The sequence below is a fragment of the Puma concolor genome, chromosome C1, assembly GCF_028749965.1.
Source record: "Puma concolor isolate L17-30 chromosome C1, mPumCon1.1.hap2, whole genome shotgun sequence".
Taxonomy (NCBI): domain Eukaryota; kingdom Metazoa; phylum Chordata; class Mammalia; order Carnivora; family Felidae; genus Puma; species Puma concolor.
Genome location: NC_141674.1, coordinates 158258575 through 158283712, shown reverse-complemented (window position 1 = coordinate 158283712; position 25138 = coordinate 158258575). Strand labels below are relative to the sequence as shown.

The 25138-nt window shown below is 41.4% G+C and overlaps 1 protein-coding gene across 2 annotated transcripts in view; it reads left to right on the top strand.

Moving 5' to 3' along the window:
- STK39 (serine/threonine kinase 39) overlaps positions 1 to 25138 on the top strand; it is a 312573-nt gene that overhangs the window by 66586 nt on the left and 220849 nt on the right. For both annotated transcript variants that reach the window (XM_086718821.1, XM_086718822.1), the window contains exons 3-5: positions 9969 to 10077; positions 13243 to 13384; positions 14795 to 14850. In XM_086718821.1, coding sequence (XP_086574947.1) covers positions 9969 to 10077; positions 13243 to 13384; positions 14795 to 14850 — 307 coding nt within the window. The remainder of the gene's footprint in view (positions 1 to 9968; positions 10078 to 13242; positions 13385 to 14794; positions 14851 to 25138) is intronic.

Sequence of the window (25138 nt, the reverse complement as noted above, 5' to 3'; positions counted from 1 at the left end):
GGGTGCCTGCGCAGCTCCATCGGTTGAGTGTCCGACTTCGGCTCAGGTCATAATCTCATGGTTCGTGGGTTCGAGCCCTGCATGGGGCTCTGTGCTGAGAGCTCAGAGCCTGGAGCCTGCTTCAAATTCTGTGTCTCCCTCTCTCTCTGCCCCTCCCCTGTTAATGCTCTGTCTCTCTCTCCAAAAATGAATAAACATTGAAAAAAATTAAAAAAAAAAAAAAAAAAAGAAATGGCTTGCTAAAATGTTTAACATCTCATTTTTTCCCCAAAGAGTAAACAGAAATGAATATTGTAAGGACACATGTTTCTGAACTTACATGCGCTTAGTAACAGAGAGACCCAGTACGTACTCATTTTCAGAGTAGGAGAAAATGGGGAAAACACGCTTAGATTGAATACAACTTTAGTTACATCTTGTTTATTTTTCATACCTCCCTTTTACCATCCTTCTGGAAAATGTTATTGGCTTGGGTTGAGACCAAGGATTTTGTTCTTTCCTCTGCTATCTTCTTTATTTTGGTTTGGTTATTTCCACAATTAATTAGCTGCTGTGGAAACAGAAGGACTGTGGAACAGTCAGAGAGAAGGTCTGAGCGTGTTGGGTAGGGCTCTGGCTGCTTCTGCAGGAGGGCTGTTCCCTGGCAGACCCCAGGCTGCACACTGGCCCCCAGCGTGGGACGGGGGGCACCACAAAAAAAGAAAAAGACACACTTTGCCTCACATTCTCATTGTTTGGTGATGAAGCCAAATAGAGCAGCTGTGCTAAAAGTTGGCCCGGAGGTTTCCAGCAACATAAATTGGCGGACAAGAAAAATTCTTCCTGTTTCTGTTTTTAATGAAGTCTTTGACTTGACTTTTTCCAAGACTCCCAATCGTAGTCAATTAAATGATCAAACAGCTGTTATTGATAGCTGAATCTGATTCAGATTCCATGAGGGCCAACTTAAGAGCTTCCAGAACTCATAGGGCATCCGTCTTACTGTTTGCTGAAGAACCTCTTAGCCAACAGTGGGAGAAATTGGGTTCCTCCCCATTGGGTTTTCCTACAGTATTTCAACATCACACTTTGATTCTTCCCTTCCTTTCCCTCTCCTTGTTTCTTTTGAAGAAAACAACTATACCGACGGTTTCTTACGTTTCCAAGTAAAATTCTTCTGTTTTGTTTGGACAGTTTTTGCAGGGTGCCCAACTTTGTGACATCATCACCAAGCCGGGAGGCTCTGGGATGTGCATTCTCTTCTGCCAGCAAGTAGATGTTTACCCTTTGTGATTCCCCTGCTGATTTCGAGGGATTTACCCACTCTCCAACTCCCATGACACTCTACCTTTTGTTTTAAATACTTCTCTGCCAACACTGAGAAAGGCCGTCAGGGAATTTCTGCTCCCCTTTTCCTAATTTCTTTTTTTAAGCTTATTTATTTATTTTGAGAGAAACAGAGACAGCACGGGTAGGGGAGGGGCAGAGAGAGGGAGAGAGAGAGAGAATCCCAAACAGGCTCTGCATTGCCAGCACAGAGCCTGACGCGGGGCTTGAACCCACAAAACTGCAAGACCATGACCTGAGTCGAAACCAAGAGTGGGACGCTCAAGTGACTTCAGCCACCCTGACCCCTCCTTCTCCTAATTTCTTAAAAAATATTTCCCTGTCTTATCTACACTTTTCCCATTTCTAATCCTGTCTTCAATGGACTTCACTTGGATAAACACAGATACCAAGTCCTATAAAAATAACTACAAAACTAAATGGCAAGGAACAATGGTTGATACATTTGGGTACAAGTCGAAATATTTCACTTAACGTTTTTTAAAATAGGTTTTTCCCTTTTGATACTCTTCTTTGAAAAGAGGTAAGAGTTTGCTGCACATGTGATACATAGTTTTTTACATTGAAAGACCTGATACTGACATTTTCCTGATTGAAAATGACAGTCCAAAAAAAAAATACATTGCTCTTGTAACAACTTTGTCAATCTTTTCTTGGCTGACATTTGAGATCATAGAACTTTATGGGTTTTGTTTTTGTCTTTGTTTTAATTCTGCCACTTACAGTATCAGGCTATTTATGAATATTAGGTTACCCTTCATGATGGTGCTGTTATGGAATTGTTACGGAATTGCAAGCTGGAGAATGACTTTCTGAAAAGTGTTACTTAATGTGGTTACCCTCACCATTTAAAGAGTTCTTAAAATGCCTGCAGAATGTTGCATACATTTTAAAAGATGTATCTGGTTATCTCTTGCATTTGGAAATATAGGTTTCATTTGATAGTATTTGTAAATCATACATTTTTTCCCCTTTTGAAAGGATTAAAAGTTGCAGTGTGGAAGTGTGCCTGAGAGGTAGGTGTTTCTCTCAGTATTTCATTGAAGGAATGATGCATCTTAGTGCCTAGCTTGAAAACAGTAGTTCTCAACCTTGGCCGAACATTAGAATCACCTAGGAGCTTTTGAAAATTTTCATTCCCAGCCTCTTATCTTAAACCAATTTGCATCAGCATCTCTGGAGCTAGGCTCCAGGCCCTAGTATTTTTTAAAGCTACCTAGGTGATTTCAATGTGCAACCAATGTTGAAAACCACTGCTCTAGAATAAAGTTAGAAATAACATCTTCTCAGATTTAACTGCACATGATTTTGGAGGCTGAGAAATTTGATTCCTGACTAAGGCTGAGTGGGATATTTTGCCACCAATATCAGATGAAGAAGAATTTATTTAGGATTTACATAAGCTGTGAAAATATGCTAATTTGGTTAAGTGTAGTTTATTATTTTGAATTCAGAATCCATTTAAACTGTTTCTTTTCTGTAATGAAATTTCTTTCAGTACTTCGTGAATCTCCTGGTTTTAGGAACAAAAGACACTAGGCTTTAACTTTTCCTAATTATTATGTCTTCAAACTCTTTTCTGTGCTCTGTGTTTTTTTATTTTTGTTTTTAAAAGATTTTATTTTTTAAGTAACCTCTGCACCCAACGTGGGGCTTGAACTTACAACCCTGAGATCAGGAGTCGCACACACTGCCCACAGAGCCAGGCGGGTGCCCCTATGCTAGGTGTTTTGAACCCTTTGCATAAGTATATGTTAGGCTCCTTATCACAAAAGGGCTTGAGGCGGTGTACCAGGATGCATGAAGTATGACAGGGTGGTATGAATTAAACACAGGGTGAAGTACTTAGGAAAACTCCTGTGGGAGACAACGTAGAGTCAGGAATAAAGCTACAGACTCGTGGCCCAGTGACCTATACACACATTACAGACTCTTAGAGCTGGCAGGACACACGGAGCGCGTTCTGTGATTGATGTTTCTGTAGGGCAGGGTAGGTGCTGCTGCCAGCGTCTGTCTCCGTGCCTTTGAGGTTGAGTCAGGAATTTGGGACACTTGAGGTAAGTGATCAGTATGGGGTTGCTCATCTGCAGAGAAGGAACCGAGACATTGAGAGGCTGTCTTTTAACGCTTGTGTTATGTGCTAGGCATCCTGCGAGGAGTGGTGTAGGTCTCGTTTCACTTATTTCACAAAAATCCTATGTAGACGGCATTAATAATCTCCTTTTATGACAGGACACTGAGGTTCAAGGACATGGGGTAACCTGCTGGGGTAATCGGGCTGCTCAGTGGCTTAGCCACGCTTCCAAGCCAGCCCTGTCTTAGGACTTTAGCTCTTCCTCAGTGGCTCCCACCCCTGTGAACCACAGTTCTTGCTTGTCCTCAGTATGGTTTTTTTCTTCCTTCCTCCCTTCCTCCCTTCCTCCCTCCCTCCCTCCCTCCCTTCCTCCCTCCCTTCCTCCCTCCCTTCCTCCCTCCCTTCCTCCCTCCCTTCCTCCCTTCCCTCCTTCCTCCCTTCCTCCCTTTCTCCCTTCCTTCCTTCCTTCCCTTCTTCCCTTCCTTCCTCCCTTCTTTCTTTCTTTCTTTCTTTCTTTCTTTCTTTCTTTCTTTCTTTCTTTGTTTCTTTCGTGATGGTGGTGGTGGTGGTAGGAGGAACAAAGGCCATAGAGCACTATTACAAAAGCCCTCGTAAACACTTAAATATACTTTCTTTCCATTTTTTTCAGTTTTTGGTTTTTTGGTAGTTTTTTCTTTTTTTTTTTTCCTCCCAAGCAATCCTATTTCCGGGATATTCTATGGTAGGATATTCTGTGTGTTTTGTGTCCCCCACCAAACCTGGACTATCCCACGTGAGAGGCCTATATCGTGCCCCGGTTGGGCAAATGTGGCCAGGCTGGCCCGCAGCTGCGCGTGCGTGTCCCTCATAGGTCTGTCGTCCGCCCACCCGGCTCCCAGCAGAGGGCTGCTGCTGTGGCTGCCGCTTCAGTGCTGGCAGATGGGGAGGCCTTTTTCTTGCTATCCCATTTTAGGCCTGTTTTCCCACTCTTGTGAAATTTCGTTTGTGGTGTGTTTCAGATGAAGCTGCATGAGCAGCTCTTTGGTCCACAGGGCAGATTAAATACCAGGCTGTGGTTTGCTTTGGCACGTGATGGCATGTCTGTCTTATTTCACTAGACTCTTCCAAGGGAGTCACTGTGTTGCAGTCCTTGACTGCAGTTTTGGCACATGTGTTGTCCGGATTTCAGAGTTGTGTAAGTTCTTCAAATCTTGACCTCGCTGTGAATTGTTTACTAGTCTCCCCTATTTCTAGCTTTGTTTCCTACCCCTTTCTTCAGGTCAGACTCAGCTAGGCGGTGCCTCTGGGCTTGCTCCCCTCCTCAGGCTCTAACCCCATCACCTTCACTGCGGCCCTTGGTGCTCCTTCCTTTCACCTGTCCCCATACCCAAGTGCCTCTGTTTGCTTTCCACCACTTAGTCACTCAGAGTCTGGTTTCTGGACCTAACCAGTTTACTTGGAAGCCTGATAGAAATGCAGAATTTCAGGCTCCACCCCAGACCAACTGAATCAGAATCTGCATTTTCACTTGGTCCCCAGGTGATCTGTGTACACTTCCAAGTTTGAGAAGCATTGTTCCAAATCATGCATCTATGGATTGTATCCTAGTTAAGGGAATAGAGTTTTAGAACCCGCTCATTTTGTAGGGAGAATTGGATAAACCTTTTTATTTTATTACTTAGAGAGTGAGCATGAGTGGGGCTGGGGGGCGATGGGGAGGTAGGCAGAGGGGGAGAGAGAGAGAATCTTAAGCAGGCTGCATTCTCAGTACAGAGCCGGATGCAGGGCCTGATCCCAAGACCCTGGGATCATGACCTGAACTGAAATCAAGAGTTGGAGGTCAACTGACTGAGCCACCCAGGTGCCCTAAAAACTTTTTTTTTTTTTAAATCATACCCACTTAATCATCTTTGGGCAATACTTTTGTCACTTTTAGAAATAGAAATGAATATGTTTGGGAATAAAGGGCTTTGCCTATCCTGTGAGTGAAGTTAGGACAATGGGAAAAGCTTGGATAATTTATCTGGTAGAATGTTCCCAGGGAAGGATTCAAAGAGCAGCTGTCATCACTGTTCTGAAAAGAAATGGAGAGAGTAGTTCTATGGAAAGAACATTTGATACAGGAAATATTTATATTTTCAACATATAAAATATAAAAAGTATATACAGTTGTCTTAATTGATTCAGGCTGCTGTAAGAAGAATCCCACAGATTTGGTGGCTTATAAGCAACAGTAATTTACTTCTCACAGTTCTGGAGTCTGGAGGTCCAAGGTCAAGGTGCTGGCATGGTCGAGTGGGAGCCTTCTTCCAGGTCACAGACTTCTCACTGCTTCCTGTGGCAGAAGGGGCAGGCTACCTCTTTGGGGTCTCTTATACTGGCACAAATCTCATTCATGAGGGTTCCATCCGCAAGACCCGGTCACCTCTCAAAGGCCCCCTTTCCTGAGGCCATCAGCTTATGAATTCAGGGGGTGGGCACAAACATTCAGACCATAGCAAAAATACAAATATATAAATATAAAATTTTTCATCTCTCTAGAAGGCAACTAAACACAAGGCTTACGTATAAACTGAAATAAGGTTGGATAGGCAGGTAGAACACCTCATTTGTTCTTCTGTGAGTGTATTTCTGCACTGCTTATGGAAATACTTACCATGGAGGCTCAGTGATAGCACAGGTCATACGCTGAGGCTAAGTGACTGTTGTTTCTCCCTAAGGCAGGTTTACCATGTCTTTAAGTATTAGAGGCTCTGCTACATGGAATGGCTTGTGTAGGAAATTGCATGATGTAGGAGTGGGGGTATGGAACCCTAGCAAAGCAGTGAACAGGAACTGTGAGGCTGCAAGGAAGGATGTGAGGTTATGAGTGGTCAGACTGATGGTAAGTCTGCTCTGAAGTTTTCTGTCTTTTCCTCCATCTGCCCTCGTGTTGGTCCGGGGGTGTATTAGTAGGGGCAGTATCTATGTCCCTCTCCCTGCCTCTTTCTTTTAAATCCTCAGGACCTTTATATTTTATTATTATTATTTTTTTTTATTTTAGAGAGAGAGAAAGAGAGAGCAGGAGAGGGACAGAGGCAGAGAGAGAGAGAATCCCAAACAGGTTCCATGCTCATTGCGGAGCCTGACTCAGGACTTGATCCTATGACCCTGGGATTATGACCTGAGCTGAAAAGCAGAGTCACATGCTGAACCGACTGAACCACCCAGGTGCCCCCAAATCTTCAGGACCTTTAAATGTCCATCTGGTACCTCTAAGACCCAAAATTTTGAAGGACTAGAACTTGGTAAGTTATATCCACAGGTTAAAGAGTTTTTCTCTCTCTCCCTCCCTCTGTACATCTCCCCCTGTTCCCTTTTCTCCCTCTCCCCCCTACTTTCTCTCCCTCCCTGCCTCCCTCCCTTTCTCTTTCACACACACACACACACACACACACACACACGCACACGCACATGCACACGCACATACCCACACATGTATGCATGCCCCCACCCCCAACACAAATAGTTTGCTCACTGCAGTGTTGGAGAACCTGATACTCTGGGTAGGAAGTGATACTGCCCATCTAAATGGAAAGTGCAAGAAAACGGGTTTTTCCAGAGCTTGGCCCAGTATTGCTTCAGTGCAGAAGAATTTCCTTTCATATGGGCATTGGTTGTTTATTGTTCATTTAGATTAATGATTTAAAAGTTTGGAGTTAGAAAGCTAGATAAGCATTCATTTGCATTAAATGTGAAATGATGAGAATGTGGAGCACCCACACTTTCAAGAAACATCATTCTCCTTTCTGTGAGCAGCGGGGGGCATCTGTGTGTATACCGGACCCTACCTGATGCTGCACGCCTTCCAAGTGAGCCGTCCGTCCCCACAGTGAACAGGTGCTAGTGACTTAAGGTAGGAATGGCCTGTGCAGTGTTGCATTTCTCCTTCAGCAGCATCTCGTGATATCAAAACCTAACACCAGAAACAGATGGAAACTGGACCTCAGGTTTCAGATCTTGTTCAAAGGACAGGAGTAGCTGAATTGAAAAGTGTCAGATTTAGAAAACCTGTAATTAGTTAAATGGATGAAGGAAATGAGGAATGGAAAGTGTTGTTATATAATGAAAATGGAAAAATTAGTGATTTTTTTCTATGTTTATCCTTGGTAAAAAGCACTTATATAAACATATAAACTAAGGTATATGTGTGTGTTACATGTCATAGTGTTTTGGTCCAGTATTCTGAGAAATAGGGTCTTGGCAGTTTGAGGATTAAGTAGTACTGGATGTGCAAGGATTGCATCCCCATTTGGAATCTTTCGGCTGGGTGATTTAAAATTAATTCAGAGTTAACTAGATGCTCATTATTATTGAAAATATTTATACGATGCATAAATGCACTTTTCTTTCATCATAAATACATAATAGCATGTATAAGGTTTCTTTGATGACTTATGTTATTTTTTGTGGCTTTTGGACGGCACCTTGAGAGGGAGTTACACTAGTCTGATACCCTTGATTGAGGGTTAACTGAAGTTTTATTTTATTTTATTTTTTTTCTAGTGTTTTTTTTTCTTTCTTCTTTTTTCATTTTAATGTAATTTATTGTCAAGTTGTCTAACGCACAGTGTGTAAAGTGTGCTCTTGGTTTTGGGGGTAGATTCCCATGATTCATCGCTTACATACAGCACCCAGTGCTCATCCCAACAAGTGCCCTTCTCAATGCCCATCACCCATTTTCCCCTCTCCCACCCCGCCCCACCATCAACCCTCTGTTTATTCTCTGTATTTAAGAGTCTTCTATGATTTGCCTCTCTGTAACTATTTTTTCCCCTTCCTTTCCCTCATGGTCTTCTGTTAAGTTTCTCAAGTTCCACATATGAGTGAAAACATATGATATCTGTCTTTCCCCGACTGACTTATATCACTCAGCATAATACCCTCCAGTTCCATCCACATTGCTGCAAGTGGCAGGATTTCATTCTTTCTCCTTGCCAAGTAGTATTCCATTGTATATATAAACCACATCTTTATTCATTGATCAGTTGATGGACATTTAGGCTCTTTCCTTAATTTGGTTATTATTGAAAGCACTGCTATAAACATTGGGGTACAGGTACCCCTATGAATCAGCACTCCTGTATCCTTTGGATAAATTCTTAGTAATGCTATTGCTGGGTTGTAGAGTACTTCTATTTTTAATTTTTTGAGGAACCTCCATGCTGTTTTCCAGAGCGGCTGCACCAGTTTGCATTCCCACCAACAGTGCAAGAGGGTTCCTGTTTCTCCACATCCTTGCCAGCATCTGTTGTTTCCTGAGTTGTTAATTTTAGCTACTCTGACTGGTGCGAGGTGGTATCTCAATGTGGTTTTGATTTGTGTTTCTCTCATGATGAGTGATGTTGAGCATCTTTTCATGTGTTGGTTAGCCATCTGGGTGTCTTCTTGGGAAAAGTGTCTATTCATGTCTTCTCTCCATTTCTTCACTGGATTATTTGTTTTTTGGGAGTTGAGTTAGGTAAGTTCTTTATAGATTTTGGATACTAACCCTTTATCTGATTATGTCATTTGCAAATATCTTTTCCCATTCTGTTGGTTGCCTTTTAGTTTTGTTGATTGTTTCTTTTGCAGTACAGAAGCTTTTTATCTTGATGAGGTCCCAATAGTTCATTTTTGATTTTATTTCCTTTGCCTTTGGAGACTGAAGACTGAAGCTTTATAGGAGTTATCTGGCAATAACTTAAGACAATACACCAAAACCAATGGGAACTTAAGTATTGCAGGAAAATGTGGTTTATTGAAGTTGCCTATTTGATTTAAAAACTTTATTGTTTTGTGTCTCTATATGAAACTTATTTTCCTCTATAGTAGTAGTGTTTCCTAAATTGTGACCCACAAAGCATTATTTAACTGCATTGTTCATGTGGATTCAACTAGAACAGCTTATCTACTGCAGGAATCCTCAGAGTCTTTGACAGTAATAATGTTCCCTATAACCCTTTTAGAGTGAGATGTAGGATCTGATGTTTCCTGAGCTTATTCCACTATCCTGCCCCCCCCCCCCCTTTTTTTCCTTGATAAACTATCTACCATGAAATAGAGTTTGGGAAATTACGTTCTAGCCTCTTAATGGGTATTTGCTCATTTACCATCACAGCAGTCCTGAGAAGCAGAAACAGTTTTGGATGAGGGAGGATCTAAGACCCGCCAGAGTTGAGGCTTGGCAGTAGGACCCAGGTCCCCTAATGACTCACTCAGCCTTTTCTTTCTCTATCGCAGCCTTCCTTGCAGGCAGGAGGCACTCAGTCATGTGTGATGGGGCTCTCTGCTATTGAGTAGGGAGTGATCTGGGTGATATGCTCCCTGAGGTTTCTGTGTCCTGTGACTGGTCCACAGGGCTCTGTGGTCTCCTAAAGAGGCCTTTCTGAATTCCAGCAAGTTGATAATTGGATGAATGACTTAGTTCTCATGCAGCTTCTTTGAACTAATGGTTTAAGCAGCCCCCCACGTATGTTTTTAAGTAGGAAAAATGCCTAGGTGTGCTCAGTGTGTTTTGCTTCCCGATTTTTACCCCATGAGACTATGTCACGTTTTGTTCCTTTTATAGAAAGAAATTCAAGCCATGAGTCAGTGCAGCCATCCCAACGTAGTGACCTATTACACCTCTTTTGTGGTAAAAGATGAACTTTGGCTGGTCATGAAATTACTAAGTGGAGGTAAGTGGGTTTTGTTATTGTTTGCTTGTGTGTGTGTGTGTGTGTGTGTGTGTGTGTGTGTGTGTGTGTGTTCTTTTGTCTTTTGTGCAAGCCGTAATATTGCATACAACTTTACATTTGGTCCCCTTACTCTTGTATTTAAAGTTTTGCTTGGTTTATTATTTACCTAGAGTATAAAGCCCAGATTTCTTCACGTTGATATTGAAAAGCTTTCATAATATGGCTAAACTTCCTAGAATACCCGTGTCCTCTTCTGCCCAGCCTTCTTGGTGTAGGTGAGGCTCTCTAAATACCTCTGCACCCCGATGTCTCCACATCTCCCCTGTGCTGCTCCTCAGCCCTAGATGTCTGTCCTTCCTTCTCCACATGCCAAAGTCCTAAGAGGTCACGTCCTCTCTGCAACACAAAAGTTAACCAGTCCTTCCTGTTTAAACTCTGTTTTTAATATTATTCAAGTCCTTAACACATTGTAATATAGTGAATTACCTCAGTGCCGTTCATTAAAAGTTCTGTGATGATGGAAATGTTCTATAACTGTGCTCTCCAGTTTCTACTAGGTACATGTGGCTCTTAAATACTTGACATGTGGCTGGTGTTACTGAATTTCTGGAGGAACTGGATTTCTATTCATTTTTAACTAGCTTATATTTAAATAGCCACAGATGGCTAGTGGCGACGATATTGGACAGTACAGATTTAGATTAGATTGTGGACTTGATGAGGAGAGCATGGTCTAATGGACTTCTCCCTTATTGAACCTGGCACCCAGTGGGTACTCAGTAAATATTGTTTCAGTTGAAATGGAGAGAAACTCTGTGCATGCTAAATTATTTGCTTGCAGTGTTGATCGGAAGTGGCACTGTTTTCATCCTGTGTTTGCATTTGAAGAGGCAAAGTAACTTTCACTCTGGCCTCAGGTCAATGAAGTTATAAAAGTCATTGACAATTTAACTTATAAGGCACTTTTACATTGCCGTATTTTTTCTTTTAATCTCTTAACATCACTAGTTGATAGAGAATGATAATGGTAGCCATTAACTTTATTGAACACTTACTCTGTGGCTAGATTCTGCTCAAGGCAATTTACTTACCTTATTTCATTTAATCTGGACAGCATCTTTGAATGGCAAGTGTCACTGTCCCTGCTCTTCAGAAAGTTCCCCAAAGCTTAAGAGAGTCGGGCAGCTTGCCCAAGGTCACATACACAGTAGCTGTGAGCACCGGAATTTGTGGCAGTAGGACCTGTTGACTTAAAAGCTGTGCTGCACCACAGGAATTATCACCTTCATTTTACAGACATGAAAATTTAAGCTTAGAAAGCCCCAGTGATTTTCTTTGTAACACCCAGCATTCCCACATCTATCACTCTATATATCTTTTCCAGACGTGAAGTGTCGTTTAGGAGCAGAGGAAGACATTTTGCACTGCCTGGATGAAGCCAGAACCAGTATAGCTGAATTTATATTGTAGAGCCCGTTTTAACCTGTAGACCTGGTTCCAGTGAAGGCAGAATTGAGGAAGCATCTTCATTTTTTTTTGTTGTTGTTGTAAAGAAACTCTCTTGGATCAAGCAGAGGCCCAGAGCTGACAGGACAAATATGCTGTGATTGCTTTGGGTCCACTTGCGCGGGTCTCAGTGGGGAGCCTGGGAGAGCTGAGTTAGGTTCTGTTCCCAGTCTTGTCAATCCTATTAGTCATTGTTTCCTTGAGTGCCTACTTCGGGTTTTAATTAAACATGAAAAGAAAGAAATGAAAGAAGAAAGAAAAAGGCAGCCTGCTGGAGCCAGACTGCAGGGTTTGAGTGTGGGCATTGCTCCTTGTCTCTGCCGAGGCTGGTGCTTTGTCAGTAAGACGACCCTTCCCCCAATCTCTTGTTGCAGGGATCGAGGTTCTGGTGACCTGGGACCCTAGGCAGCCCCAGATACACTGCTGAAACTGAGAATTTTACTTCCTGTCTTTATTTTGATCCCAATTAACCTTTGATTAGCTTAACAATGTCCCATATCCCGTTGCCTGAAGACTGGATAGAAAATTTCCTTGTCTTTTTAAAAGAATCCAACTTAGTCCGCCTGGGCTTTAGGTAAGAAGAACGAGTTTTAAACAGGTTTCCACAGGTCAGAGAAACCTGGGCCGATATGGACTATTGCTCATTTTTCTTTTAGCAAGCCAGAAATGCATACATACATGCCTTACCTGGTATATACTTACAATATGAAAATGAAGCGGTTGTGGAAGTATTGTTTTCAAAACTACTAAAGAATTTAAGATTCAATGAATAAATAGATGTTTTGTTTCTCTGAGGGGGAAATATGTATTTGTTTTCTTTTATAATATTTTATCATATTAAATCTCTTAATGAGGGGCAGGCAGCTAGTCTGGTGTGGTAATACCTGATGTGGAAACTCAGTACTCCCAGTTAATCATAGAGCGCCTAGAGCCAGATTCAGGTCCTGAGGTAAGCCATTTGTTAACTCTTCAGAAATGTTGAACCCCCAGGTAATTAGGGCTTTTAAAATGACCGGGAGGTTTAGAATATTAATTAGTATGTGTTGAAACATGAACTCAGAATGCCAGGGATCCTAATCTGTTCATGGTAACAAAGTACCATGTATTTATTTCATTATAAAAGTCAGTACATTATGGATCAAGTAAACAAAAATAAAGATTGCCCAGAGTCACAGAAAGGAATATTCTGGTTATCAGCAGGGGTCTGGAGGCAATATACTTTTTTTTTTCTCCCCTCCTACCTGTGTCCTAGATGTTCAGGGAGACTGTGCTTCTGGCTCTCAGTTCATTGCGGTCTGTTCCCCTGGCCACCGCCTCCTCTTTTTTTTCAGTTCGGACATCTTGAATCCCCTTTTGAGTCTGTAACCAATTGTGCATGTGTGGGAGAAAAGACTAACCCTGGAGTGACCGTGAACAGTTTTTTGCATCCTGACCCAGAATTATTCTTATGCTGAAAGTGCTCTTGCAAACTTGGATCTTGTGTTTCTGGTCACGTGCTGCCATGCAATTGTTTGTGTGCCTTGGGAGCAATTGTGTCAAATAAACAAACTTATTTTGACATTTCCATTCAATTTTCTAAATAGTGGAGCCCAAGCTAGGAAGGTAATGAAGGTGCTTGTGCTTACACAGATGTTTCGATTCTTCTGTCTCTCCACCTAGGTTCCATGTTGGATATCATAAAGTACATTGTTAACCGAGGGGAACACAAGAATGGAGTTCTGGAAGAGGCAATAATAGCAACAATTCTTAAAGAGGTTTTGGAAGGCTTAGACTATCTACACAGAAATGGTCAGATTCACAGGTATGACTTCTGCAGAGATGTTTAAATTCAGCCATTTGTATATTCAGCTCTGGTTTGTAAAGACTGTTAAGGAAAACATATTGCCGGTAGGTATCAACATTATTTCTGAGCTAGGCCAAATAGTTGTGAAAAAAGTACTTAAAGAAACGAGAATAAATTAAAAAATTATTTTCAATGTTTATTTTTGAGAGAGACAGAGCACGAGTGGGGGAGGCGCAGAGATTGAAAGAGAGAGAGGGAGACATAGAATCTGAAGCAGGCTCCAGGCTCCGAGCTCTCAGCACAGAGTCCCGACGCAGGGCTCGACCCCATGAACTGGGGGATCCTGACCTGAGCCAAAATCCGTGGTTAACCGACTGAGCCCCTCAGGTGCCCCGAGAGAATAAATTTTGATGAAATATATTAGTATCCTTAGCATTGCTTTATCCATTTTCACTGAAATAAAAGCAGAATATAAAAAAGTACCTAGTGAACTCACTAAAAAAAAAAATAACAATACTACTCTTGAAGTATGCTTAATTGAACAGGATAGCATCTCTAACTATCTAATACAGGCAAAACTGTTCCAAATGTAATATGTTCATTTTTGGCATGGTGGTGTGAGGAAAGGGGGGGTAGCTAATTTCATCTTCTTTTGTGACATAACATGCTAATTCTTTAAATAGCCAAACAGCCTAGAATAGGAGTGTTTGATGTTTCAAAAGAGTTAGTGTTAACTTGGGCTCCTAGGAATAGCTGTGAGTAAATAACCATTTATTAGTAATGCTGGTATTGTAATTCCCCTACCTTGCGCTATATGTGGGCCATTTATTTAAGGATATCTGCCATGTCTTTTGGTAATTAGAAAAAAACGACCTTAGATTTCAAACTTGTAAGTTGTTATTTTTCTTTTTAAGTGTTAAGACTTCTGTATAATGAAGAAATATATTATAGAATGTTATAATTGGTATTTATAATCAGTATCTCTCCAGGGGAGAGGCTGATCCAATCCATTGTTTAAGAGGCTGCTGGGATTAATTTGGAATTGTACCACAGACAAATTTAAGTGGAAGTAGAACAGCTTTACATAGAATTATCAGCTTTAATTCTTGAGAAAAGATAGTATGGTGAGTTAATGGGTGATCTCCAACTCTACAACATAAAGAATGTACTCACTTGTGATTTAATTAAATTTGGATAATGATTTCACATAAAATATTTGTTACTAAAATCCTAACCACCCCCCAGGAGCAAACTATAAAATCGCCGTTTCTCCCTGTAACTTTTTAAATCTGTGATATAATTTTAATATTTATAAAATGATAATTACTTTAAACAGCTACATTATATGATATGTTTTTAAATCTCTGAGTGAATTGATGCAGTATAATGTCTATATTCCATAATTCATTCTTCATTTTTTTCTAATAGGGATTTGAAAGCTGGTAATATTCTTCTGGGTGAGGATGGTTCCGTACAAATAGCAGGTAACGCTGATAAAAATAAAAATTCTTCTGACAGAAGTGTTCCAGTTTCAAGGAATGTAGAATCATTCCAAATAAATAAATAATGAATGAATGAATGAACAAATGAATGCATGTGATCTATTTTAAGCATGTATCTGGGCTGCCCTGTTAGAGAACATTTGGGTCTGAGGCAGAACACGTTTTCCTGTTGTTTTGGTTAAGTTGTTGTTAAATCATCCTGTAAATAATGTTATTTTAGAACATAGCCTTTTGATAGAGGCAATTTTACTTTCAATTTCATTTTTGTTAAATTTCAGGTTGAATAAAGGTGGTATTTATCTAACTGCAAGAAAAGCAGTTTTGAGAGTTTTTTTGATGAGTTTGAAAGTTTAGAACCTTGTACCCTTCGATTAATTTAAACGTTTCTATTTCTGAAGCAGTGCTGAAAGCACGGTGAACTCTCAAAGTCTGTGGGTTATTTTGTGGTCTTCAGTGTGACCCTGCATGGCTGTCCGTGACAGTAGGCACACAGGTGGCAGTGCACGTCTGTGGAGTGCGTACGCTAGACAAGTGCCCTCCGTGTGCAGACCTTCTCATTCTGTTATTGCACCAGAGTAACCCGAAAGGTCTGGGGTAAAGTGTCTCCATGTCTGTATTGACTCGTGTCTCCCTCCCATCCGTGAAGGCCTGTCTCCTCAGTCCTCTCAGCCATCACTGCTTTTTGCATTTGTGGCTGGACAGCCCTTACCTGTACTGAACTGTCCCTGTCATCATTGCAGGGTATTCAGCCCAGCCCTCTGGCTTGCAGGCATTGAATGTTATTAGCAACACGTCCCAGCGACACGCTTGGTGAGAATCACTGATGTAGCTTCTGCTGTTGAAGAGTGCTGAAGTTTGCCCCAAATACTTAATCAGTCCAGCCTGCTGCTTTTTGAGTTGGAGTGGAAGAAGCCTCTTTTCTAGTATTTAGGGTTAGGTTCTTTCTACATCAAGTTATTAGAGCAGAGTTGATCACAGTCCTTGGTTCTAGTCTAGTTTCTAGACAAATGCGAGGATCTGGGGTATTATTAGAAACAGGAGAGCTCAGCAGAAAACAAACACACCCCCAACACAAAGGATAAGCCTTGAGTCATCTCTTTGATTCATTGTTTGTCCCTCTCTAGGTGCCAGAGAACCTGTCAGGTGATGCCTGACTTGTGTGACAAGCACAGTGCTGACCTTGGGCTCTGTATTTAGTTGGGTATATTCACGGGGGCTTTTATTTATTTTCTTTTAAAGGAGAGAATAGAGGTTTTGAAAATACAAAAGGGAAATGGAGAAATTTGTTTCAAATCAAATGTTTCTTCCCTGAAGAACTAATACTGCAAGTGTTAGCTTTTATTAGTCCTCTCTTTGAAAAGATAAATTTAGTCAAATATTATTAGTTGTTGGCTTAAGACTACTGTGTAGGCACTCTGTATATCAGTTAAACACAAAGGCCTTGGAATCAAAACAGGCCTTCGTTTAGTATCCACTGTGCAGTGTGGGGCAGGCTGTCGCATCGCTGAGCCTCAGTTTCCTCATCTGTGAGATGGTGATGATAATGCCAATCGTTCAAGGAGACACAGATCTCCTTTGCAGGTGTAAAGGATATTTTTGAGTTTATTTTGAGATAGCACGAGCAGGGGAGGGACAGAGAGACAGGGAGAGACAGAGAATTCCAAGCAACTCTGCACTATTAGCACAGAGCACGACGTTGTACTTGAACTCACAAACTGCAAGGTCACGACCTGACCCACAACCGAGAGTTGGACGCTTAACTGACTGAGCCACCTAGGCACCCTGTACCTATTGAAACTTAAGCTTCAGGGCCCTGTAAGTGCAGTGTGTTTCTGGGAGTTGCAGAGTGTTCTAGGTGGAGATGGAGTGTTTTAGTTGGAGAGGTGTTCTAGACCATCAGGGGGTATTCTATGTAGGCATTTTTTGTTCAGTTGTCTGAAACTATTCCAGAAGAAATGACCTTAATCTTTAGGACACCAGTGAATTGGTATGAATTTTTACTTTTAAAGAAATAGACACACTTACACCTAATTTCATATTTTTAATTTTGTGTTGTTTATCTTAAAGAGGGTCTTCCCAGTTGTGTAAGCTTCACATCCCATGAAACTTGGATCTACTCCTGCTGATAACAGTTGTTGCAGTAGTTAAATAAATGTGAGAAATGCATAGTACAACCAAGAAATAGGGCAGTAGACAGGAATACACATTATAAGCTTATTTATTAGAGCACTGTTTGTGATTGCAATAGATTAGAAACAACTTAGGTGTCCTGATTAAATATGATACATGGTAGATCTACATTATGGGACACCCACAAGCTGTAATGGAGAATGTATACATTGACGTGAAAAAAAGTATCGCCAGGTTACGTAGTTAAGTGAATACAGCAAGGTGAAATAGAATGCATATACTGTGTCACCTTTTGTGAGGGAAATGGGGAGAAATACCTCTATATCTTTGTACAAAGAAACAGAAGGATAATGGGGAGGGAGACTTGTATAGTGCATACCTTTTAGAACATTTTGAATTCTGAACTGTGTGAACAAGTATGACCTGGTAAAACCAATGAAAGGAAATGACTTCATAAACTGTCAATAAGTGAAAGTCATTTTTTAAGCCTTTTATTATAAAAATTTTCATACGTAGCCTAAAGTAGAGAAGAGTAGGAAGAACCTCATGTACCCACCATGATCAGTTTCAGGCCATTCTTGATTCATGTCTCTTCCCCCTTCCTACTTTGGTGGCCTTTATTATTAACACCAAATTTTGTTCTTGAGCCATCTAAGTTAGTGCCTTATAAGTACACATCTTGTCCTTACTCTAGAGAGAGGCTCCTACCCCACAGGCCAGAGGCATTTAGGAAAAAACAAAACAAAAACAAAGCAAAACAAAATAAAAAACTTCAACGAAACAAGTGACAACAGAAAACATCTGTTCAGGCGGTCTCAGCCCAGGGTACTCAAGGGTACAAGGTCTGGGATGAACTGGCATGGTTGAAATTCCCGGGTCGCCTTGCGACCTTGGTCAAGCTACACACCTTCTTTAAGATTCTGTTTCCTTAAAAGAGGGATACAAATATAACCCCCCTCGCCTTTTTTTGTGTGTGTGAAATCAAATGAGGCTCCTCACATGCAGAGATCTTAGCAGTGGCTGGCACACGAGAGGCACACAGCAGCTGCCGTCGTACTTCTGCTCTTCTTCATGTCCCTGCCACTCCTGCTGTTCCTGGGACCAGCAGGCTTGTGCCCATCTCTCTGGCACCGCCTGGAGATCACATGTACCTCAAATTAGTCTTGCAAGGGGTTCAGCTCTTAGGGGCTTTTATGAGTTATAAAAAGCTAATGCTTATTAATTATGGAACTTGGAAGTTAACTTGTCATTAATCTTGCTCTAAGCTGATAAGGAAGTACAACTAATTTTCTCTCTTTGGTGATGAAACGATCATTTCTCACTGAGAGGGTCAGAATAGCAGTGAACAGCCTTTGAAATGCGAAAGGAGGTCAGCCCTTGCCTTATTCTGCCACTTGGCACTGTGCCAATCACTTCCTCTATTCTTCTTGTCAGATTGGTGACCTGAGCTCTTTCTCTGGGCCTTCTGTAGCACATTGGCCTTTTCTTTTTCTCACTTGGGATCCCCTGAAGTAAGGTTTCCTGACTTTTTCTCTCCCTCTTGGGCCTTGGGTTTTTCCCCCCACTGTGGGTGGTAGTGCTGAGTGTGACCCTGTAGGCACTTGCCCTGTGGGGGCTGCTGGGTTCAGAAGGTCACATGCAGAAAGCCACCACTACCTGGGTAGTTGTAGGATTAAATGAGGCCGTGCATAAACTGCTTGGAACAGTGCCTGGCAAGCATAGCGAAGACGTTGTGTACAGCCTTTCTGTACTCCCCTTGGTATCCCTTTTGTGTGTGTGACTTCATGCTTGTGTCAGACCAACTGAGAAATCACCATCTCCTGGATGTGTAATGGTGTGCAGACAGGCATTTAAATTGTGCAGTTTCTACATCTCTGGGGCTGTGGCTTTCTGGAATTCGTATTTTCATTTTTTCCACATTCTCTAACCTGAGCACGACATTGAATTCAATTCCTATAGTACTTTAATTTTTTTCTGGTTTTAACTATAAAATAAGGTTATTGCTTCAAGAAAAACACTTGTAATGTTTCCTTGGAACAGGCAGGGTGCTGCTGCCTGTCCCTGTTTTCTAGGAGTTTGGCTTTCTTGGCCAGGCAGTTGGTTTCTGGGACCAGGAGTCTTCGGGATCTTTGCTGGCATCATTGTCCAGTGGGTGGTGAAGGGGGTGTGGGTGGGAGAGTGGAAAGCAGAGACACAGCAGTGGAAGAGGTAGACTCTCTCTTTTTGTTGCTACCTATTATATTTGGATATTTGGGGAGATAGTACATTGCTTTTATTTAGGCTGTTTGTGTCCTTTCCCTTTATATCTTTATGTTCTTTAAGCCCTGTTTTTTGAAATAAAATTTAAGCAAGGGGGATGTTTGCATTTATTTCTTTGAATGTATTGTTTGTTTACCTTCAGAGTATCATTATGAGCATTGTTTTTTATTTATTTATTTATTTATTTATTTATTTATTTATTTATTTTAACATTTATTTATTTTTGAGACAGAGAGAGACAGAGCATGAACGGGAGGAGGGCCAGAGAGAGAGAGGGAGACACAGAATCCGAAGCAGGCTCCAGGCTCTGAGCTGTCAGCACAGAGCCCGGCGCGGGGCTGGAACTCACAGAGCGCGAGATCATGACCTGAGCCGAAGTCGGATGCTTAACCGACTGAGCCACCCAGGCGCCCCTAGCATTGTTTTTTAAAAAAAGTATTTGTGCTATTGTAATAAAAAACATTACAATTTTTATTTTTTTTTTAAAAAACTCCTTCTACCATATATATATTTCCTTTCTTAGAACTTTTAATTTGAAAAGGGGAAATTAAGGTGCCTGGTTCAGACCATGAGAAACTCTCATTGTATACAACCAACAAGTGTGGTGAATAAAGCAAATATGCTTTGTTCTCCATCCAAAAATACAAATTCTCTGGAAATTATTTATGTTTCTATTGACTGTGGATATAAAATAAGTAACTGATGTGTCTCGAGTACTTCCCATGTGCCAGGCCAGGTTCTCTGTGCTGAGCGAGCTGTGACTCTTTCCCCACAGGCCTGTAAATGTGCCCATTTTACAGACAAGAAACTAAGGTCGAGAGATGGGAAGCAAGTTTCCCAGGTCACAAGTAGGTTTCAGATGTGGGGAGTCTGGCTCCAGAGCTGTGATCCCATGTCTGTGGGATTTCCAGGAAGACAGCCCTAAATCTGTGTGTAACTGATCTCAGTGTCATTTTTTTATTTTTTATTTTTTTATTTCTTTTTTTAAATTTTATTTTTTATTTTTAAAAATTTACATCCAAATTAGTTAGTATATAGTGCAACAGTGATTTCAGGAGTAGATTCCTTAATGCCCCTTACCCATTTAGCCCATCCCCCCTCCCACAACCCCTCCAGCAATCCTCTGTTTATTCTCTATGTTTAAGAGTCTCTTATGTTTTGTACCCGTCCCTGTTTTTATATTATTTTTGCTTCCCTGCCCTTATGTTCATCTGTTTTGTCTCTTGAAGTCCTCATATGAGTGAAGTCATATGATTTTTGTCTTTCTCTGGCTAATTTCACTTAGTTGCAAATGGCAAGATTTCATTCTTTTTGATTGCTGAGTAATACTCCATTGTATATATAGACCACATCTTCTTTATCCATTCATCCATCGGTGGACATTTGGGCTCTTTCCATACTTTAGCTATTGTTGATAGTGCTGCTGTAAACATGGGGGTGCATGTGTCTCTTTGAGACAGCACACCTGTATCCCGTGGATAAATGCCTAGTAGGGCATTTGCCGGGTCTTCGGGTAGTTCTGTTTTTAGTTTTTTGAGGAACCTCCATACTGTTTTCCAGAGTGGCTACACCAGCTTGCATTCCCAGCTGATCTCAGGTTTAGATGGAAGACCAATAGCGATCACTAGCTCTTATACATTTCTGTGTAACGATTCCATTTCGAAGCCAGGGAATGTATTCTGCACCTTTCCTTTCCTCTCTCTGCTCCTTTAAGTTGAGACACGAGTCTTTGGTAAGGTTTTGGGGCATAGGAGAAGCAGTCATTTTGGGTGTCGTTTGGTGTTGAATTAAGCGTAGTAGTGACACCAGACTCTTTTTGAGACTGGAAAACTTCAGGTTTGATGTAATGAATTACAACTTGAGGACTGCCTCCTCATAGTTTAAAAGAAAATGCTTTATTTCTCATATCTTCCGTGCTCAGAGAACCTGAACGTGTGATTTCCTGATCATAAACTTGGATAGATGTGAAGGTTTTTGCGACAATATGTGACAAAAGGAGTGGCTGTTTGAAAGTCATGCTCTTCCCATGGCCTAGCATTTTATTTTCCAGTCTGATATTCTGTCATATTGTCAGGAAGAGCTTAGAGCTTTGTCTGGCAAGTGACTAAGCCTGTTTGTCTGGTATTAATGAGACACTGCTCTAAGCAGAAATCCATACAAAACAGGTCACTTTGGGGTGGTCACTGCAAATATATCTACCCTAGGATTCTTTTAAATACTGGCCACTCTTAATGCACTATTAAAATGTTGATTTCAGAACATTTGATTTCTGAAGAACTTTCTAGAAGCACACTACTGGATTATATTAGGTAGATCTCATGCTCATTTTCTTATTTTTGCCTTTTAACTCCGAGTGTGTATATGTATGTGTGTGTGTGTGTGTGTGTATGTGTGTATGAATGTGAATTTCCCATCCCTGGTTTTTCATAAATTGGTACTGAGCTCAGACAGCCTCATACTCCAGAAGTCTAGAAATCTATCATTACATCAATCTCAGTGTATCTGAGACTGTCCCAGTGAAGCTTATGTATGCCTTAGGTTCTTCACTAAAGGACATTGGTATGACTTTGGGTAATATCTCTGTTTTTTGGGAGGAAGATTATATATCCTTAGTCAGCCTTTGAGTACATCTTGAACTTTATTCATTCTGGGTCTCAAACAACTACGACTAACATTTCTGCCAGGAATACATGCAACTAGATTTAACTTGCTTCCAGAGCTCCAGTATTATTCTCAAGGAGCCAGAGGAAGGTGTGTGTGGTGCTGGAAGTTGTGTGTTGTGTGTGTGTGTGTGTGTGTGTGTGTGTGGTGGAGTTTTTATTCCCATAGCTTTTAGGCTCTTTTGTTTTCCTTACGTGCTCTTTGACCCTAGTGAAATGCATTTAGATCGGGAGGTAGAGGAAACAGGTGGAGGGAGTATATCTTTTGTTAAGAGGGGCTGCTGCTTCACGCAAGGTAATATGGGCTCCCTGTGTACAAGGGAGGCAGCCTCTGATTAATATCAGAAAGGTCTGGTGTGCCTGGGTGGCTCCGTAGGTTAACTGTCTGACTTTGGCTCAGCTCATGATCTCATGGTTTGTGGGTTTAAGCCCTGAGTCAGGCTGTGTGCTGACAGCTCACAGCCTGTAGCCTGCTTCATGTTCTGTGTCTCCTCCTCTTTCTGCCTCTCCCCCTGCTCACGCTCTGTCTTTCTCTCTCTCTCGATCAAAAATAAACATTAAAAAAAAATTAAAAAACATATCAGAAAGGTCTGAAGGTCCCTGAGGCATCTGAATCAGGAAATGACAGTGTCATTGTATTTTTGGTGCCTTGGCCTAGAGCAGGGCTCTGACACCAGACTGCTGTGGTTTGAATCCTGGCATAACTCCTCCTAGCCCTATGACCAAGTTATTTAAACACTTGCGCCTTAGTTTCCATATCTGAACAATGGAAAAATACTAGAGGGTTAAAGGAATTAACACATTCCATTTTAGAATTAGTTAGCTCACATTGCTTCTGTATTGAAATGGGGGTGGGGTCCTTTAATTATTTAGACATTGTAAGATCACAGGGAGGAGGCTAGGAGGCAAGGCTGTTGTAGGCTCTCCGTCTGACCGGCCATATCATTTTGCTCTCCTGTTTTCTTCACCCCATTGATTTCCCCCCATATCACCAGAGTGGAAAATCCACAGTGCACATCTGACCATGTCATTCCTTTGCATAAAGATTAAAACTGTTGCTAGGGGGATGAAGCCCCAGCTCCCCAACATGGCATGTGAAGGCCCTGCCTGTTTTTCCAATCTTGTCTGCCCGTGCTTTTCTGCTTCCTGCTTTAAGGCAAGTTCTGCATTAGCCAGCTACAAATGAAATGATTAATATGGTGAAGCAGAGCACGCAAATTAAAAGCATTGGCATAGTCAGAAAATAGAGTCCAAATACAAATTAAGATCTTTGGAGGGTATCAGAGTGCTTCATAGTGAACCACAATGTATGTTGTGAGTTTCAGGTAGTTTATAATTATGTGAATTATGGTTTAATGAATTATGCCAAAATTTTCATATATTCATTTTTTTGTTTGTTTAAATAAATAGGGACAGCAAATTAATGTGGCTTTCCGAATTTTGGGATCTTGACAAATCAAGCGGTAACATTTGGTGAAACCTCTAGCAGGAAGCAAGAATGCCATTCAATTCTGGAAACCTAGTTTTCCAGTCCATCTGTCTATCATCAATGGGAAATACTTGGGGAGATTTTAAGCAGCTTCCTACCCTTTAACAGCTGCTAGCAGTTGCTTGAGCAACAACATAAGGAAGTCTTATGAGGTGAACGCAATGGGGGGAATACCTTTGCTTTGCTCTTGCTGGAATATTTCCCCGGTGTGCCTGTTTAGCTGCATGGGGCACAAGGTTGAGCTTCAAGGTTTGAGCATCTAGGAGGACATGGGGCAGATGGGACTTAGTCTTCCTTCTTCCTTCCCTCCTCCCCCCACCTTCCCTTCTTTCCTTCTTCTCTTCCTTTCTCCCTTTCTGCCTTTATGGGCCTGTAGTGTCATTATTAAATTACATTTTGTATATTACCACAAGCTGCTGAGGTCTGGGAAAAACAAGAGTTGTTAGAATACAAGCAGAGCAGTCCAACTCCGTTCTTCGTATGATCATTTCTTCATTTATTTTTCTGCTTCCCAGAGCCTGCATTTGTTATGGCAAAAAAAACGGCCCTTCCCTGGAGAAAAGGCGAACATTAACCGTATGGGTTTTATGCGCCTGAAGTGGTTGGTTGGCAGATGTTTACTGCATATTTGCTGTGTTGTAGGCATAGCCCTCTGAGTGGATGTGGTGCTTAGCAAGAGAGACCTCGTCTGCTGTCGTAAGTTTACCGTTCAGGTGAAACAGGTATTATACAGTTAACTATTAAGTTTAATTTCAAAAATTTGTAAGCAAAGGGAAATGTGTATACCTGGGCAATCTAGGTTAGCCACATCAAGTCTAGTGTAATAGACTGTCATGGGGAGAAATCTTTTTTAGTATTTCATTAAACATTTTTTATATGTTTATTTTTGAGAGCAGGAGAGAGTGAGCACAAGCCGGGGAGGGGCAGAGAGAGAGAGGGGGGACAGAGGATCTGAAGCAGGCTCCGCTGTCAGCATGGAGCCCAATGTGGGGCTTGAACTCAGGAACCGCAAGATCATGACCTGAGCTGAAGTCAGATGCTCAACCAACTAAGCCATGTAGGTGTCTGGGATAGATCTTTTTTTTTTTTTTTTTTTTAAACATTCATTCATTTTTGAGAGAGACAGAGTATGAGCAGGGGAGGGGGCAGAGAGAGAGAGAGAGAGAGAGAGAGAGAGACACACACACAGAATCCAAAGCAGGCTCCAGGCCCCGAGCTCCAAGCTGTCAGCACAGAGCCCGATGCGGGGCCTGAACTCACAAATTGCGAAATCATGACCTGAGCTGAAGTCGGACGCTTAACTTACTGAGCCACCTAGGCACCCCGGTGCCTGGGATAAATTTTAAATGTGTATGGTAGGAATGATTTGGGAAAAGGCGTTTTTGATTAGTAATATAAGTTACTACATGTATCATACCATAGGTTAGAGATTTTTAGGAAATTTGAATAGGTAACACATTTATACTTTGGAATGTAAATTTAACACTTGATTACAAGGAATACACTTGAAGACACAGGAGCGGAAGATTATCTAGCTTTTCAAGTCACTGACAATCTGTGCCCCTAGCCAAGTCTTGCTGGCCATAGTTTGTATCACCTATAAAATGAGGTGCTTGGATTCTCAAGTTTCCTTGTAACTCTAAAGCTGGTATAATTTAATACAGAAAAACTATAACCCACATGCCCACTAACAGAATGCCCTTCTCACAGTTTTCCTTGCTTCTTTTAATGG